At 41.4% G+C, this 19,559-nt stretch overlaps 1 protein-coding gene across 4 annotated transcripts in view; it reads right to left on the bottom strand.

Annotated features, from left to right (window-relative positions):
* Positions 1–369: 369 nt before the first annotated feature.
* PLAGL1 (PLAG1 like zinc finger 1) overlaps positions 370–19,559 on the bottom strand; it is a 48,235-nt gene continuing 29,045 nt past the window's right edge. For 3 of the 4 annotated variants that reach the window (XM_035538497.1, XM_035538498.2, XM_035538499.2), the window contains 6 exons: positions 14,411–14,566; positions 13,224–13,336; positions 10,237–10,386; positions 6,726–6,845; positions 4,205–4,701; positions 370–3,840 (listed from right to left, as the gene is read on the bottom strand). In XM_035538497.1, the coding sequence (XP_035394390.1) occupies positions 2,571–3,840; positions 4,205–4,701; positions 6,726–6,845; positions 10,237–10,386; positions 13,224–13,336; positions 14,411–14,566 (2,306 nt within the window). In that variant the 3' untranslated portion in view covers positions 370–2,570. Of the gene's footprint in view, positions 3,841–4,204; positions 4,702–6,725; positions 6,846–10,236; positions 10,387–13,223; positions 13,337–14,410; positions 14,567–18,565; positions 18,749–19,559 lie in introns of those variants that run through there. The other variant, XM_035538502.1, reaches the window with a different exon arrangement.

Here is a 19,559-nt window from a genome sequence, read left to right on the forward strand (position 1 = left end):
TATAGTGTGCTTTTAAAGAGTCTTACTATTACAAGGGTTCTTTTTCTTTGTTTTGCTTAACTGAGACTCGGTCTTTAACCCATAGTTACATATGATAAATGCCGCTCATTAACATAACTTTGCATATTTCAGAACAGCTTCTGACCAGGGACCAATGCATCTCTTGGCAGCCCAGTGCTCTGGTTCCTAATTGCAGTCGAGCAGCTCACAGAGCGTGGGTGTCAGGCTAGCTCAATGTTTGTGTAATGGTTCCTTCTTAACATTATTTTTTAATTCAAAGACAAGTATTTTCATAATTAGTTACACCTCTTACAGAAGCACAAACCAAAAGGACAAATTGTCTACTAGTAACATATGATCAGACAGTGCTACAAGAATGTGTTGTGTTTTTTTTTTTCCCACAAATACACATGCTTGAACAAAGGCAACTGAGTACAATTTGCATGAACAAGGAAAACAATGCAGCAAATGAATATAAACACACCTTTCCACATCTAGATAAAATTATGAGATGAGTTGTAAATTGTGCATGTAACATTGTTTTAGACTTTTTCACTATTCTGACACTTGTAATTTAAATAACTGCTAGCTGGACATGAATGTGCAGCTACCCACTTTTTCTACTGCTATTCTCATAATTCAAATGATTTTAAAATTCCTTTTGTTTTGTTCTATGCCAAAAACATTTGCAATAAAAATGGATCTGAAGAACATAGTCTTGCACAAACTGCAATAATACCACCTGTCCATAATCCAAATAATCATAAGCTTGTAAAAATATTAATATCTGTCATTGTAGTTCTTTAAAAGCAAAATAACAATCATTTTAAAAATAGTTTTTATTAGAAGTTATCTGGAAATATTTCTGTGATTAATGGGGGAGACAAGAACAAACTTGTTTCATGGTTTATCTGTAATGATCATTAGGTACAATTAATTACCTTTTAATTTAATGGAAGAGATTGTGTATTCAGATTCAGAAATTCTGCATCTGTTTCAGCTGTGACAAAATCCACTAGTAATGGCATCATACAGTAGAATGGGATTATTATTATTTTTTTAAGTATGGGTCAGGCAAGAAAGTAAATTCGGAAGGCTTTTTATTTATCTATTTATTATTTAATGTCATCTACTGGGAGACGTAGGTTTTTTTGATTTTTTTTTGCAGTTTCTGCTAACATATCGGTCAGGTGATGGGACTGTCACACCAGTTTCCAGCGGGAAACTGGAAACATACAAGGACAATTTACCACATGAAACAAAGAGAAGTCCCTGTGAAGCTGCTTTGGAAGAAACACAGGCTGAAAGCCCAATTCTAACTGCCCAAATACTATTGAGCAAAACAAACATGATTAAGATGGCTTTGACCACTACCGTACCTACTAACTTCGTAAGATGCTTTTGAGGCAGGGCCACAACCTGTGGTTTAGAACAGGGCACAGCCTGAGGTAACTACCACAAGCCTCCTGCATGGGGACCTACCCCTGACTCAACAGAGGTTAAGCTTGGATGGAGGCGGGCTGCCTTGCCAGGGCTGGCTTTCTGTCAAGGAGTCCATGTCTCAGACAGCTATGATTAAGAATAATTTCCCATGCTAAACAAAAGCCATTTTTTAAAAAAATCAACAAAAGGTGAATAAAGGCCCCTTAGGTAGGAAGCATTATTCTTTATTGAGTGTTAAATCAGGCAAGCTGTTGACCCAATGGGATTACACGTGCTTAAATTTAAGCAAATGCTTAAGTGCTTTGCTAGCGTGAGACCCAGGTTCCTGTATCTTGCTAGATGATCATGTTCTAAGTGAAAATTAATGTTTGCTCTAACCTTTGAGAAAATTCACTTCCCATTCCGAAAACCACACCCATACAAGACAGCTGCTCTGGCACAGTCATGCAGCAGTGGTAGCTATTTCCAGCCATAGGAATAATGCAGGAGATGCACACAGCTGAAGTGTGCTTCAGGAAAAAAAAAATCTAGTTAAACATAATCACAACAGTAATTTTCTTCATTTTAAAAGAGTGAAACAAGGAGATAAGATTTATTCTTGGAATTATTTGGATTTAAATTAAAGATTCCTAAAATTCAGTAATTAAGTGCTTAACAGAAATCTAGATCACACCAATAACTTGTTCATATTAAGGTTTCCATGTGTATACACTTATTGTGATTCTTGGCTCATTAAAGTTATTTTTCTGTGATTTCCCCCTTCTTCCCATTCACCCTAACCCTATTTCTCCTACTGCGGCAGCCAAAGTTTCCTTGTGCCTGTTATGATGCTTTGCTATTATTGAAGATATTTATTCAGCTGTTTGTTTGAAAGGTAAGAAACAAAAGTACAGAGGATGTTGAGGGAAATATGTTAGTCCTACTATTGTCATATGCTAAAAACTAATAGTAGTATGAAAAATAGAGCTTCTTGTTTATTAACATTCTGAATTGAACTACCATGTTCATAACATGCTTTAAAAAACATTTGGGACAGTTTTTCTTAAAACAAAATGAAAACAAACAAACAAAAAAACCCTCTCCTAAAAGATTTAAGTAAATCAGTCTTTTTTTTTTTAAAGGCATAGTTATTTGAAGGCATGATGAAAATGAGGCAATGTTACAGAATTTGTAGTGGATGGAAAGGAGCGAGGAAAATGATGCAGCTGGTTTATGGCCATGCCACCAGTTGCTAGCTGTAGACCTTGCTGTTGGCCATTCAGCCTATGTGATGGCTCCTCTGGACCAAATGCCATTGTGATGTCCCCAGTAGTGTTCTGGTTGTCACCTGGTGGGAGTTGCCAGAAACTCATCACATGAGTGAGATCCATGAAAGGCATGCTGGTAGTTTCAGCTGCTGTCTCTGTCTCCTTGTGCACTGCGTACTTGTGAATATCACCTACAGGCCCTGAGGAAGCTTCTTCCAGACTGATTTTGTGGAGAGACTGAGGTTCTGGTAATGGCAGGTCCTCTAGAAGATGGACGTTGTAACCTTTAACATCCACTCTGATTGGAAGATTTTTGAGGGATCCTGCTGCAAATGAGGTAGAACTAAGGTCATATTTATTAGACTGATGAAGGTTCAGGTTGGCAGGAATGGCTGTTGAGCATGGTGTGGGATGGACAGCTGCAAGGCTGTCTGCACAGCCCATCCTTTGCAAATGAGGAGAAGGTTCAAGAGGAAGAGCAGTTTGTAAGCTTGGCTGGGGATGAAGATGTGAACAGTTGTATTCCTCTGGTTCTGGACTATTCAAAACTCCATTCTGCGCAGAGGCTCTTTCAGGAAAAGGGGATGGTATGCTGGCATCTTCCTTCAGTCTGAATGGAAAAAGTTGGTCAAGGAGACCTACTGAGTCACCATTCTGCAACCTGCTCTTCAGCAGTTCTTGTGGATGAGTCTTCCTAGTATGGCGAGTCAAGTGGTCCTTCCGCCCAAACCTTTGGGCACAAAACTGGCATAGAAAGTCTTTGCAACCCGTGTGAACCACCATGTGACGTCGCACATCTTTACGGGTATAGAAGTGACGCTCACAGTGGTCACACTTATGTTTCTTTTCCTTGGTATTGCCAGTTGGTTTCCCTGCATGACTTTTGAGGTGTTCCAACAAAACTTCAGTACCGCCAAACTCCTGGGCACACACCCTACAGGTAAGGTCCCCACTGGTGGCTGCATGAAGAGCCAAGTGTCTCTTATAACCTAGCTTGGTGTTGTACTTCTTGCCACACTCTTCACATTTGAAGGCCATCTTGTTAGGGTCATGAGTCTGAAGGTGATTCTTTAGATGGTCTTTCCTATGAAAGGTCTTTTCACAGTAGCCACACTGGTGAGATTTCTGTGGAGAATGAGTGGCTGAGTGCCTAAGACACACACAAAAAAAGCGTTATCAGCATTTACATTTGTTCTAGTACACAGTGCAGCTCAAGACTCAAACACAGAAAGAAGAAAGGCATTTTCATAAGTTCTTGAATTATTAGTAAAAAGCCTAGCTTTTTTTTTTTTAAGGCGTGTTAATCATAAAGCACAGAGAAGGTTCAAATTGCTCAACATAATCTTTTTGAGTAGCAACTGCAATTGAGGGAGACTACTTTTCTATTCTTCCTGCATAGGAATATGAAAACTGGAACTCTGGGATTAACTGTCACTAAGACACTCAAGAGGCAAAAGATGTCCTTGTTTTTCCCCCACACACCCACAAGAAAAGGATTGCCTTCAGAGCTGTACCTGAGCAGTTTATATTTGGAAATGAAGGCTTTTGTGCATCCGTGCTGTGAACACTTGTAGGGGCGCTCCCCTTTGTGCGCGTAAGTGTGGACTGTGAGCTTTTCAATGGAATCAAATATCTTCCCACAAAGTCGGCAAGAGTAACTTTCTGGCTGCTTCACTTCTTTTCCCTTCAACAGTGAAGACCGGCCATTTCTCCATTTAGGTATAAACCTCACAAGAGCATCACAAGTGTTTCCTGAGCTGGCACAACTAAGCTTTGCAGCAGAGGAACATGAAATGGTCCCATAGCACTGAGTGATGCTTTTGCCTAATGCCGATCCTCTCAGTTTCCCTTTAAGTTTGCTTTTTGCTTTTACGGGTCCCAATTTATTTGGTGGTCTGAACCTTGTGGTAAGGACTCGGTCTTTATTGATGCACTGGTGAGATTCCAGCAGAGCAAAAGTTGCAAAAGCGCTTCTACAACTGGAGCATATCCAAGGGTCTACGGGCTCTTTCTGCAATGAGAACAGAAGCAGGTCTTTCTTATTAGCCATTCTAAGGAAAGGTCATATTCTTCTCACTGACACTACATCTTCTCCTGGGCTTTCCCAAGACCTGTTGTCCTTAGTGATATTTACTTCAGTTTACCACCACACAGCTGTTCAGCTAGAAATGGATTCTCTCTAGGAGTCTAGCAACTATAGGGAAAAAAAAAATGGTTGGCTGAATACTGATTTTCACGTTTTTGTTTAGCATTTACTGCAATAGTACTGAGTCCTTCACCTTTGTTCATCTCTGTGTATTAGATTTCAAAGTCTATTTGTTCCTATTATGGAATTACTTATAAATGCAATTGAGAACCGTACTTTAACCACAAAAATCCCAGAGCTGAGACCTGTCTAATTGGATGGGTTTCTGCACAGAAATGTAGTTTAGCCACACAGGATTTCCCTGTTTTGGGCTGACTCCATGCTGCTTGCCCCTTTACCAGAAGGCAATTGTTAATGCCTCCAGGAGAGATTTCTTCACTCAGCTTGACATTTGGCATTAGACTTTCTTAAACTCAATAAGTTTTAGCTTTGGGGATATCAAGCCTATCCTAGCTTAAAGGCATTAAAACATTTTTTTTAATGCAATGTATTATTTGGAATTATTATTTCTGTCGAAATAAGAGCTCTACTGGATTCACTTGAATTTACTTTGAATATAGACATTTTAAAAATTCGAATGAAAAACAATTGAAAAAAACGACAACAAAACCAACAGTCACTGACGAAATATACTTCCAAACAATACACAACTGTATACTTCCTTAGCTGTTTCTGTATTTCACTTATGCTTCTTATAAAGCGTCCTTGCTTTCCCTTGTTCTTGGGTTAGCTTGCTTTGGAGAATATAGTGAGGCTATGCCCACTCTGTCTTTGTTTACAAACAGAGCCTTCCTCTCTCATTTCTGTGTCTTATGCTGTGGCCCTCCCACTCCTCCTTTCCAGACTGTATAAAACCTTCAATGCAAGTGAATTCAATGCAAGTGCAGCCTGGAACACAAGCCCTATAAGGAGCGGCTGAGGGAACTGGGGGTGTTTAGTCTGGAGAAGAGGAGGCTCAGGGGAGACCTCATTGCTCTCTACAACTGCCTGAAAGGAAGGTGTGGGGAGCTGGGGGTCAGCCTCTTCTCGCAGATACCTAGTGACAGGACTAGAGGGAGTGGCCTCAAGTTGCGCCGGGGGAGGTTTAGGTTGGAAATTAGGAGACACTTCTTCTCAGAAAGAGTGGTCAGGCATTGGAACGCGTTGCCCAAGGAAGTGGTGAAGTCACCATCCCTGGGGGTGTTCAAGGAAAGGTTGGACGTGGTGCTTAGGGGCATGGTTTAGTAGGTGACATTGGTGGTAGGGGGATGGTTGGACCAGATGGTCCTGGTGGTCTTTTCCAACCTTAATGGTTCTATGATTCTATTCTATGATTCTATGAATCAATTGGGTTACTTTCCTTCATGGAGCACCCCTGAATTCCTGGTTCAATCATATTCCCTGTTTAACATTTCCTTCTAGCTTAGGTATCAATATTCACAGTCACATTTTCAACACTTAGACACCTTTTCCATCAGTTTAAGAATTCTAGCTATCATACAAAGGTAAAGGTATTGGGATTAAAAGAAGAGTTTTTACCCAGGAAAGACTGAAATAACCAATGCATTATCTGACCAACCAATCACAGCATAACAAAGGGGAATTGATGAGAAAAGTCTGAGGCTGGACAGTTTGGTTACGTGAAAAACAATGACAAACTCAAGTCTTTCCAATACATCCCATTGTAGTCTGGATACTTCTAATGGCTCCACTGGATAACAAAGGCAGGAGATGAAGAGCAGCCTTTCCATGGATAGCTATTTAGTTAAAATTGCTCTTGGCTTTGTGTTAGCCACCTATTCTATGACTTGCTCTAGCATTACCAGAGTTACATAATCAGATGAAGCATGTAAGCAAGCTGTAATTTACTGTGTCTGTTGATGGCTTGAATGCAGATTAGGGGTACTTACTGCTACTGGAGGCAATGGACAGACATCAGATTCTTCTTTAATAAAGACTGCAGAAGCTTCCATAAATTTGGCATAATCGGCAGCATACCATACTTTCAGTTCTGTGTGGGGTTCAATTGGCTGTGAATGGAAAACAAATAGTTCACATTTACTTGTGCCATTTTTTCTACACAAAATAATACTGTATTGAAGATCGGGGGAGGAGAAAGTACAATTTGTTATCATTACCCAAGCTGCATTAACCGAATCTGTTTAAATTATTGATAACTTAGTTTCAAGAGTCAAATGTTTTTTGAGCATTACTATCTACTGGGGTTTGACACTTTCACAGTTTCTAAAAGCAGATATGAGTATATACAGAGATTTTGGGGGGACAGTAGCAGGAAGGGTGCCTCAGCCTCATGACCTTTGCTCAGGGAGAAGCATTTATCTGAGATGTCCAGACATCCTGCAGTCTTTCTGAGCAATATGGCATGCCTATTCCTTGATGTCTTGAAGCCCCCCTGGACATAACACTTAACTGTCAGGTACAAGCAAAAGAAAAATGCATTATGAATGCACAACAGCTTGGATGCCTCCTGGATGTGTCACGCTTACTGGGCACGGGTGCAGAATTAATATGTGAACTGCGAGTCAAACTTGCACATTTCTGGCAAGACAGCTAAGGAAGTTCTTCACACTTGCTGTCTCTAATGGGCCAGGCTCAGTATGCACGTGCTAATTGTACCTCTGCTCTTATTTCGCTGAAGCCTTCCTACGTAGGACTAAGGGAGTCCATACTCTGCAGTCTCCCATCCAGTCATGCCTGCACAGATCTTCTTGGGACTGGACTATGACCTCCTCTTACAAATACTTTCAGTCAATAATACAGCAAACAGAAAAAGAGAGGTGAATGGTTATACTCACTGGCTAAAAATCCATTATGTACTTAGAAGCAAAGGAGAAAAGTAACTTTTGGGTCATGATTTATGACTTCCTGGCCCTGTACACCATTTTATTCATCTATAATCAAAACCAAACCAACAAAACAAACAAACAAGCAATCGCACAACATTGTTGTAATAGGTTTACAGCCAATCTGCATTGTACTTGTAGTTTTATTTCAACTAAGCTAAACTTGTGCCCCTAAAAAGAACAAACTAGCCTGGAAGGATAGCAACTGAGTCTTATTCCACATAATGTGACATCTGAAAATGGACTTATTTTATAAATCAGTATGGCATAAGCACAGTAGGTAAAAGATAACAGACTGTGAATACCAAAAGGTGACAGATAATTGTGTGCATAATGTCCAAAACTGAACTTTTGAACTCCCTAGCACAAGCCTACTTATTAACTACAACCATTATGGGTTGGCTGTATGTTCTGATACAACCTAGTCTAAACAGAACTGGTCTGTGGTGAATCTTCCAATTAATAAAGGATGTGAAGCAGAACCACCAATTCGGAGGCCAATCATGCATTGAGCTCCTGAATAGTCTATTTAGATGGACAAAACTAAGCCATCAGGAAGAGGAACTTGGAAATGGGGGAGATCCACAGAGATACGCGTCTGGGGCTGCCCTGGGCCCTTGGCCAGTGACACCACAAAATGGCTGCACAGCACGATACTGCCAGGACTTCCTGCCTGACCCTCCTGGATCGGCAGCGATCTCCCTCGTGGAAAGTTGAGACCTAGTGAATGTGACTTTGTAGGGGAAGCAAGTGCATGAGTGTGTGAAATAATCAAGTAAGATGAAAGCCCTAATCTCAGTTCTGAACCTCTAGTATCCTAATCTTCTACAGGATATCATTTACTCTGTCTCAGCTGTGTTAATAACAGAAACCTATGACAGCACCCACAAGAGATTCTCCTGTGATGAAACAGACAGCAAGCCTGGATTATTTTTACTTCCTCATAATTCAGTGCTTTTAAAAAACACTTATTTCTAGGGATTGCAGTCATTAGATCGGCAAGTACACCAACAGTGCTGTCAGTAGGCCACTTAGACGTATACATACATGTATGCTTTTGTGTTGTAGTTTCATGTTACTGAAATTTTTCTACCTTTATTCTAAACTGATATCTCTGTAAAAACAGTAGAGAGAGGAGACAATACTTCTACTCCCAACTTAACATAATTTATTCAAAATATCCTGAGAAAATATCTTCATAACCAGCCCTAAGGAAGCCTCACAATGTGACCAGCAGGGTGTGCCTAAGTATAGCAAAAGGCTATCACCTTACTGACCTGGACACTGTCTGCAAGATGTAATGGTACCATGAATGGTACTGGGACTTAGGAGTGAGAAAAAGAGAGTAACTCCCCATGATGCATAGTAAGGGTTCCAAAACACATCGCTCATCCTAAAATGCTCTTCTTTTTAATATATAGGATGCAACTCTCCGTTAATGCCAATGAGTAGTATTGTTGAAAACAGCAGAAAGCTGTTTCAATACAGTATTTAAATTATATCAGAAGTTTTAAGTTATCAATTTGTAACTACAATTTCTTAGAAAAGCATTTGCACATGCTTTCCAAATACAGTATTATTAATCCTGTCAGTTTTACGTGTATAGCATGCATCTAAAATCACATACCAAATCTCAAATGGTATCGACTGTATCAGAATTTCAAGCACAGCCTAAACATTGTCACAGATTGGTATATACTGTTTTACATTGATTTTTTAATTGCTTTATTATTCATCCAAAGGCAAATATACCTAACATTGTTATAAAAGACTTTGAAGATATAAAGTGTTATCACCATTAACCTACTCTCACACCATCACTGTGTGGTAAATATTCCCACAGTAACCTCTTTTGACTAGTATTCTGTATTTATTTTTATGTTGCTCACTATGCTATACAGGTATTTATTTAAAATAAAAAAAAAGATCAAGGAATGTTCAAAATACAGACTTCAGTTTCCTAAATGAACAAGAGTTCTGATTAAAGTTTTGATAAAAAAAAAAAAGCGCTTTGATTAGTAATGCTGTTCTGATTAAAAGTTCAAGTTCTGATTTAAAACAAATAAAACGAAAAAAAAGTCTGGAAAATCATACTTAAAGAGGCTATTTAGTATCCTGTTTCTGAGTACCTGGTAATGTGCTCAGAACATACTGTGTGTCCAAAAATGTAATAAAAGAAAGAAGTGTGTATGTGCTTTCCAAGAAAAAATACTGTTGAATGTAACACTGCTAGATAATCTCTCCATGTGCCTACTAGGAACTGAAGAGTGGTAAGACTTTACAGCATTCATGTTTAAACACCACCACCACAAATGATATTTCTTTATTTCTCTGCTCAGTTTCTTCACTACCCATAACAGTATGTACACATTGCCTTTTACTGGAAAACCCCATACACTGCTTGCTTTACTATGGATTAAGTGACATAAAGGGTGGTATGTCGTAAAGCTCCAGTTGAATATAATCAATCTTTCATCTGTAAAAGGGTTGGTCTTTCAGAATCTTTGTTGGTGAACTGCCATGTGAGTGACAGGTGAAGCAATATGGGTTTAAGTACCTTAACAGTCGTGAAGTAGACTTCTCCACAGTGCTGATAAGCCACAAGGGTCTGTTCTTCTTGGTTCCGGGCTAGCCGGACAAACATCATCCAGTTTCCACAGTCTTCATTGGGAGTGTCCAGAAAGTACTTCCCTCCATCTTTCAACACCTGAAATAAAGGTGGAGGATGGGAGAAAGAACAGGGTAAAACCAAGTCCTGTACAGAGACACATTAATTTTCTTTAACTTAGAATCAGAGCTACTAGTTATTTACCTTCTCTCAGAGATACATTCTTTGAAATCATGGTTGTTTTGAAATAGATCACTCTCAGAGAACACCAAGTGCAAAAGAAAGCGAAGAATGAGTACCTTCTGAGGCGCCCAATTACTAAAATAGCTGTAGTCCTTTGTATGTATTTCCAGTTTATATTTCTCATTTTTTTATGTTACATAAAGATAGTATTATAAGAACTAAGTGCAAGCAGGTAGGAAGATAAGCTTTGTGCCTTAATGTACTTCCTGAGTACTTGATAATCTCAAACTTTAGTGATGCATTAATGCTATGTTTTGCATGGAACAATCATGCAGCTTGTGTAATAAGTCCAAAGAGGTAACGTACAATATAATGACTTTTTAAACAGTCATCTCATTTTCTCCTTAACAATGTAAAAATAAATACAAATGAACAATTGTGCCAGAAAGATCCTTCTTTTTGCTTTACTTCATTCTTCCTAGATGCCTTAGCAAGAGAATGCCTCTACAAGGCAAACACTCCCGACCTTCTCATACAAGACAGTTGCTTTTCCACACTCTCTGGAACATGGACAGTTGAAGCTGCATAACAGATGTCAGCACTGCATGTATCTGTTCTAAAAACCACTTACACTAACAATTAATTACAAAACAAGTCTCATTTCCATTGATTCTGGGAACTACTTTACCTAACTTTGCCTCGTTTCCAATGAAAATACATGCCTGATGGTCAAGTCCTGGTTTGATTGCATTCAGAATGCTGCTAGAGAAATGCCAAGGCAGCTACTGATGTCATGTAGAAAATCTGGGACTTCAGTCTCTTTTCGTGAAGAAACAGCCCTTTCATCAGCCAGAGCTGTGCTTATCAGAGTACACTTTAAAGCAAACTGGGCCGACTGATAGAGGATAGGGTGTGGTTTACAATGGCTTGGTGGAGAGGAAGGAACTGGGTGATTAGCTCATCCGCGCTCACAAACTTGCTAGAGATGTACCTTTTCTGCATTTGTAAGAATTACAGTGTCACGTAAGGATGGAAGAAATTTAGTTATGGAGAAGAACACATGCTCTCTGGTATCAACATACAAGGAAAATCCCACAGCAGAATAGTGTTCCTTTCCTGGCAGACCACTCAGATGAATTCCATGAGCAAATGAAATCTTCAGCAATTACTGAAGCTATTGCTTTCATTCTGAAATGAAATTACAGGAGTATCTACATCTATGCCTTCCTCCACAGCAAACTGTTTTCCAGTCCCAGGCTTCTGAGGAAAGTTCAAAGGAAGACATACAGCATGTCATGGGACAGCTGCTGCTGGCCTCTCTTGGAGGGTGGAAGGGCCTGATATTAAATACAGACTCTGGAAGAATCATGGCTTGTCAGAGAGTCCTAGGAGAGGCTGTGCCTTGACCACGGACATGCTGCATGACAAAGACGTGCCCAGGCACGACCCCATGCAGCAAAATGCAGAGACCGGGGTTTAGAGGACTACAGTCAACCATTACTCCCAAGGTGTTGCTGTGAGAAAGAATGTGCATGTAGATATATCTAAACTAGGCTGGTCCTGAGACAGGCCATTACATGTGCTGGAAAAAGTACTAACAGTAGTGTAAAGGGTCCAGATGAGGTGACCAGCATCTGACCAGCTCTCTACTCTGCTCTCATGAGACACTACCTAGAGTACTGCATTCAGCTCTGGTGCTCCCAGAACAAGAAGGACATGGACATATTAGAACAAGTCCGGAGGAGGGCCATGAAGATGATCAAAGGGCTGGAGCACCTCTCCTGTGAAGACAGGCTGAGGGAGTTGGGGTTGTTGAGCCTGGAGAAGAGAAGACTCTGGGGAGACCTCACAGCTGCCTTCCGGTACCTAAAGGCGGCCTACAGGAAATCTGGGGAGGGGCTCTTTGTCAGGGAGTATAGTGATAGGACAAGGGGTAATGGCTTTAAACTAAAAGAGCGTAGGTTTAGATTAGATGTTAGAAGGAAATTCTTCACTGTGAGGGCAGTGAGGAACTGGCACAGGTTGTTCAGAGAAGCTGTGGATGCCCCATCCCTGGAGGTATTCAAGGCCAGGCTGGATGGGGCTTTGAGCAACCTGGTCTGGTGGGAGGTATCCCTGCCCATGGCCAGGGGTTTGCAACTGGGTGGGCTTTTAGGTCCCTTCCAATCCAAACCATTCTGTGATTCCACAATTCTATGATTCTATGAATATACAGCAAGGGATGGTAACAGCCCTAAATAACCACCTGAATAAATAAATTGAGTTAGTACACTGTCTGTCAAAGTTTATATACAATCACATCATTAAGAAATGTTTCCCCATCCTTGCACTGCTCCTTCCTACTAAGCAAGTGTCCTAGAGCGTATTTCTGCCACTATCCCTAACTCAGTGCACACACTTAACTCTCCCAGTGGAATGGTGTTAAGTACAGATCCTCTTGTTCTGTTATGGAAGACTACTATCCTTGGAATCTTTCAGGAGCCATACTTCATGAAAACTTAATCAAGAGCAGTTAGACTAATAGGCAAATCACACTGGAAGTGGTAAAACTAGAAAGCAGGAAAGCAAACTCAGCGTATAGGAACATATTGTTACTTCAGGCTATGCTGTGCAATCTAGCAATATGATTTAACTTCATACATGGAGATCAGAAGTACAATTAATTAAATAGATTAGAAGGCAGGTTCCAGTTAAAATAAATATGAAATGTTAAAGACATATATGTACTTCATGTTAAGTCATAGGGTTTTTACCTGAAGGACTAGCCTACTCTCATCATAGCGGGTCAGTTTTGTAGACAGTTGACCAACATAAGGACCAAACTGTGTTCTCTTCTGTATTACTTTCTTTGCAAATACTCCAAGGACTGTGAATGAAAAATAAATAAATAAATAAATAAGACCAGTCTAATATTAATACAGGCATAACGAGCTATTTCTTGTGTAATTACAGTTATGAAAATGGAGACACACAATAGTGCTGAACACATTAGTTTTTCTTCTAGACTAATAAAACAGGTAAATCATTCAAAGGCTAAGAGTCTGAAAAGGATCTGAGTCTTTAAAGAGGCTTTTTAAAAATGGGACTTACACTGAATACAATTTGCAAAAGTGCATAAAACCCATGACAAGACATTAACATACAATACTCAAATGTGCTGATACTCTTCAATGTACAAGCTGGTGTTATCACAGTGCTGTGCTTGTTGGTATAATTGACAAGGTTGTCGTTTCCCAATATGAGAGAAGAGGATCTATAAAAAACTCAGAATTTTCCATTTTACCCGGTCTAATTTAATACCAGTGGATCAACACAACAGGCTTCTTGCCATTCTCTTTCTGAAATGTCATCTACACAGAACTAATTTTACACAGGTATCTGTGTAAGATTTGCACACTGAGCATGTAGTTCCCCTGCTCAAATGTGGACATTCGAGCTGTCCTGCCATCTAAAGGAAACAACTGTCTTTCTACAATGTGAACTGAAGATGCTGTAAAAGGTACATTAACACCTTGTGTTCTTTTGAGTCTGCAGTGGGTGGGTGGTGGATGAGGGATGTTATTTATCATTTTGTTTCTGGCCTTTTATTGAATACTCTTTCCTGTTTTGCATGCTTGGGAAAAGAAGAGACAGGTAATAGTGCATGGCTGTTACCATTAGATACAAATTCAACATTCATTAGAAGCCTGTCACCTCAAGAGAACCAACTGATTGCTCACAGTTCAATGTCACACCAGCTCTGGCTAATGTCCTGACATCAGTCTATGCATTGAGGTTACTAGAAATCAGTCACAGAAAACAGTAGCTGAGTCTGAGCTTTGGTTACACTCAGCTTCGTACAGCTAATACCCAATTAAGTTACTCACAAAAACAAGCCAGTGTTAGTACAGCCAGTGTCCTCCTCCTTCTCAAATGCGGGGAAAAGAGCAACAATACTTACTCTGCTGATTTCCAGCTCGCAGCTCCAACACTCGCAAAGTAAGGTAATGAGGTAGGGTAAGACGGGCTCGGCTAGGAATAACCCTGTCTTTAGCCTTGATGAGTGGTCCATGGAGTTTGCATTCTCCTAGAAGGCTCTTACCGCAATCCTCACACCCTAAAAATCCAGAAAAGAGAACCTGTTATTTAAAATGCTGTGCTACTCTCCAATTTTGTCCCTTCTAATTTTCTCACCTGAGAACACAGCTTAGATTATCTTTTTTTTTTTTCCTTTACACCACTATTCTACATTAAGTAGTGAAAAGATCTGCAAACCAAAACTGAAATAGGAAGGTTTGAAATAAGACCTCCAGTTTGTGCATTCCCTCCTGTGTGCATTGGTAGGTCCTGACTCCAAAGATTTATACAAAGCTCATTCTGAGGTGTTGCAAACAGTCCCTTTGGAGACTAGGATGGCAGGAAAACTGGAGCTCATAGTATGCACACCTTTAAATGAAGGTATATATATTTATATATAAATGAGAAAGGCAACATTACTAGTAATAACCAAAGAAACTTGCAGAGATCCAAGCATCCCAGGAAAGATCACTGTGACTTTGTGAGCTTACACAGAGCCTTTTTAGTTGGAGATGAGACCCTTGGTGTAACACAGAAATGGGTATGATAGGTGTTACAGCCACAACTCAGTCAACCGCCACGCAAGGTAGCCTTCTTAGAGTGTGCAGCCTATGGAAAACACAACGGGCACACCACATTTCCCAGTGATCTTTTCTTAGTAATCACATTTGCAGAACACACAAACCATCCAGAGAAGTCACTAATGAGAAATACATGTCTGCAACTACTGACTTTCTCCCAGCACGGTACGGTATTTTTGGTTCAGTGTAGCTCAGACTGGTTGCCAGGGAAACTCGAATTGAGCAGGGATACAACCCACCGATGATACTCTTCAACAGAAGTCATCCAGGCAATGGAGTTACACAGTGCGATGGGAAAAACACTGCACAAAAACTTTTTATAGACAGTAGAAACCAAACCAGTGAGCCAACAATGCTTTATGATTGAGCTAAGAGGAAAAGATGATGTTGGTCATCCGTGACCACCTTGCTTTGTTCTACTTCTGACAACTCTAGTGAGCAAGTCTATTCAAGTAACTGTCAGTAAGCAATGGAAGGGGGAAGCCAAGACAGCCAAGAGAGTTCAAGGGAGCCACGGGAAGCTGTAGCAAAGACTGGGCCAGGAGAAATGAGGCTTCACTACAGGTGGGAGCTAGTAGCCAAAGAGGTTCAGAGAAGCATGAAGCTCAGAAGACACCGTCTAGACAGACATTGGAGACAGTCTTTGAGAAAGGATGGTAGCGACACAGATGCAATATTCAGTGTGGCTCCAAAAGGTTTCCATTCGAAAACACAAGTAGGCAGTAGACTAAATTACACACCTCAAAAGTCTGGTCCAAAATCTCCCCAAATAAGTCGGAAGTGTTCCTAATGAGTTCTCTGGTGTCTCCACTAGATGTAAATGAGGAGGTAGAACTACGTGTTTGTCAGTCTGCAGACATGGCAGTAGTCCATGTTTTTCAATACTTTCGGGACCATGTAATAGTTTTCTTTTGTCATGGCTCCCAGATGGCACACCTGCACTACGAATAGCTGAAATCCATGACTTTTTTTTCTTTTTGCTAGTATTACAGATAAAGAACATGCCATACTACAGTCATCACTGTGGCATCACCACATGCCACATTTTCAGTCATCACTGAAAATGCACAAAAAAACCCCACCCTAAATACAGCTGCAGGATAGATTTTTCTCGTTACACAGCATTTTATGTACCTGAAGGTCCTTTACAGCTAGGCTGCAAGAAAAAAAAATATTTTCATGGTGATTTAACATAATAGGCTTTTAAATAAATTACAAACAATCTATGTCTTCTGAGGGCAACCACGTTATTAAGGGTCCTCTATCAGCTTCCTGGGCTTACCTAGAATAATAGCGACTTTGTTTCAAGTTGCACAGCTCCTGCTTGGAGAGTTGTTGTATGCAAATAGCTGAAAAACATTACCAAAAGCAAAAGGGAGACAAAGAGCCGCTGTTAGAGGGAGGATGTATCTAATCATAAAGTACACGACCTTATCACTCCCTGCCATGCCTCTGTGATTCATCGCCTGAATGCCCAGCTACTGAGCAAACCTTGCAGCCCTCCCGGGGCAGTGCCACTGTGGAGGCCCCGGGGCAGGCAGCGGGTAGGCGAGGAGCAGAAAGCAGGGGAGAAGGACACAACAGGCCTCCCTTGAACCTGCCTCCAAATCCGTCACTGGTATCCTGTCAGTTAAACCCTGCTGCCATGCAAGCAGGTGGTTTGGTTTGAAGTGGCCTGACTGGGAAGGCTCATGATCAAATACTCCCAGAGACAGCAGTGGCAACCACAAAACGAGCTTGGCGAAGGCCCCGCTGACGGGTGGTGACATCCCTGCTCTTGACTGAGGCACTCGCCACCACCTGCAGGTGCCGTCACAAGCACAGAGCTGACCTCCCAACCAGCCTCCATCCACGCTGGGGGAGGATTTGGTTTCAAAACAACGGAAATCTAACACTCTCACATGGAACTTTAAAACACACACGTGGGAGACGCTCCCTGAAACTGAAAATAAGGCTAGCACAAAGAAATAGTTGACAGAAAGGTGCCTAGCCAAAACCTGGGACACCGGGGTGCTGGCCTGGAGAACATGACAAAACAGCAGACTCCATAGCTGGAAGCAGATCTGAGTTAGGACACTGCAATCAGTTAATTAGCTTTCCCACCCACTTCAGCCTGGAGCAGCTTGGTACGTCTGGATTCAAGCGCCTGTTAAGCACCTTGCTGGGGGTGACTCTGGGCTGGTGTCTCCGTGCAGCACCTCAAAACACCCAGAACCTGCCCAATGCTTGCTTTAGGACCGCCTGTGTTTTGTGATGTGGAATATGAAGATTACCAGCTAATTTAGCAGTTTAACAGGCATTCTGGAATTACATGCACTGCACAGTACTTCTCACCCCGCACTGGCATGCTGGTAGCCTGACTCTGAATGTATTGCACACTGAAAATTGCTGGGCACAACCACAGGATTGGGCCACTGCAAATATAGTAACTGCTGAGAGTACCCACTGCCTTAAAAAATTCCCCTGAGGAGTGGGGGTCTTTGAGATTCCTCAAAAAATGTATACATTACTATAAATACATACATAACATACACACATAAATACATTGTATATATACAAAAAATGTACATACAAAAAATGTATACATTACTATAGCCACACTGTGGCACCAGTTTGCAACACACACAGATTTTATGCCGTTTTCACTTGGCTGCTTAGGTAAAACATTATATATATATTAATTAATATTAATTAATATATATTAATTAATATATATATTAGGTAAAACATTATATACATATTTTTATATATTTTTATATTTTTTTTCACACCCTCTAAGGTGTTCTGAACTATGGAGCATCCTGTTATGGGAGCAACACACACCTGGCAGCATTAGCACTAGGTTTGAAATGCAGTCTGATAGAAATTCTTCACTCTTAGTGAAGAATGTTTTCTGCTTTTTGTTGGGAACATTAGTATATTGCTTGGTGGTTTTACAGTTTCCCTGCTCCCTTAACTTATATTTACACAAACAAGATTGATGGATTCCATATCATGTTTACAGAAATACTTGATAATGCACAAGCCTGCAAGGGATTAATGGAACTGCCTCCGTTCCTCTGCTTTGCTGCTACTTAAATGAGTAGGCAACAAAAATAATAGAAACAAATTCACAGGAACTACAAGCTGTAAAAAACAGATCATGCCATTTACTGTATCTTCAGAGCAGCAGTGCTATGTTGTCCCCTACAGGGTACTTGTTGGTTCTTTCTCTGTGCCTGTAAAGATTCTTACAAAGGTGCAAATAATGCCCTTTTTATCCACCTGCAGATGAAACCGCACAAGCTAGCAGATCCCGTACCTGGTAAGATTTTCATTCTGCTGCATGCCATGGGGCCAGCTTCTGCCTGGCTGCTAGCAGGCATTGCCAGCGGCCACAGTGCCCACAGAACGGGCTTCCACCCACCGGCTGACCGCAATGGGCTGACCGCGACACCAGCACTGTGCCCGTGGCTCACCTGTGCCTTTCCCACCGTGGTGGTGCTTCCCCCTGCTCCAGGTGGAGATGACAGCTCTCCTCTGCCAGCGCTGCAGACCACAGCCCGGCCTGCTTCCCTCTCCCCACGGATGACTACAGGGCCGTCTGCCCTGCTCAGGGCTGAGCTCCGGCGGGTAGCAGCAGCCAGCTGGGCTCGAGCACGGTTAACAAACCCGTGTTTCCAAAACGGTGGCACGGTCCCCGTGCAGTGCCACCCCCACAGGCACAAGCCCGGCCTCAAGGGAGAGCTCATTAGCGTGGGCAAGGCGCCACGGGCCGCGGTTACACAAAGTCCGGTTGCAGAGATAACGGAGCTATACATAGCTATACTAGGAACAGCAATCTCTGCCGGGAGAGCCCGAACATACCACCAGCTCCTTGGCCAATCAGCCATAGAGCAAAACTTTTTAAAAATGGCTTGCTAACAACCAGATCCTTATCAGGCAGCCTTCCTGCATCTTCTCCAACCTCTGCTGTCAAGTGACATTGTGGTACCTGAATCCTTCAGTGGCTCAGAAGGCGTCTGCAGCACTACGCGGGTGCGCTGTGAGCACAGAGGCAAACCATTCCTCTTACAACGCCCATTTCTTCCAAAGATGCGCGGCGAGAAGTGACTGTCTGGCCCAGCAGCGCTCCAGATTTGCTGTGCTGTTTTGCAGCATTAAAGCTAGCTCCCGTGCACAGAGGGAACAAAGATCAGTGTACACAGCACTCCAAATCCAAGTCTAATTACAATCATAAGATTTGCATAGCAAACAACAGTAATTTATCCCAAAGTAAAACTGTACTGCTCCATTACCCTCGTGCAGCTTTCATGTAGAGGAACGCCACATAAATACCTTATTGAAATTTCCTAACATTTATTGCATTTGCAGTATGTAAGTCTTGATTCTTCTTACATTAAAAGTATGTGAGGTTTCCCTGCTCTGTGGTTTGTTTTGAAGCACCCACTGCTGGACAAGCTTGAAAAGCTT

Source organism: Cygnus atratus, chromosome 3 (assembly GCF_013377495.2).
Source record: "Cygnus atratus isolate AKBS03 ecotype Queensland, Australia chromosome 3, CAtr_DNAZoo_HiC_assembly, whole genome shotgun sequence".
Lineage (NCBI taxonomy): Eukaryota > Metazoa > Chordata > Aves > Anseriformes > Anatidae > Cygnus > Cygnus atratus.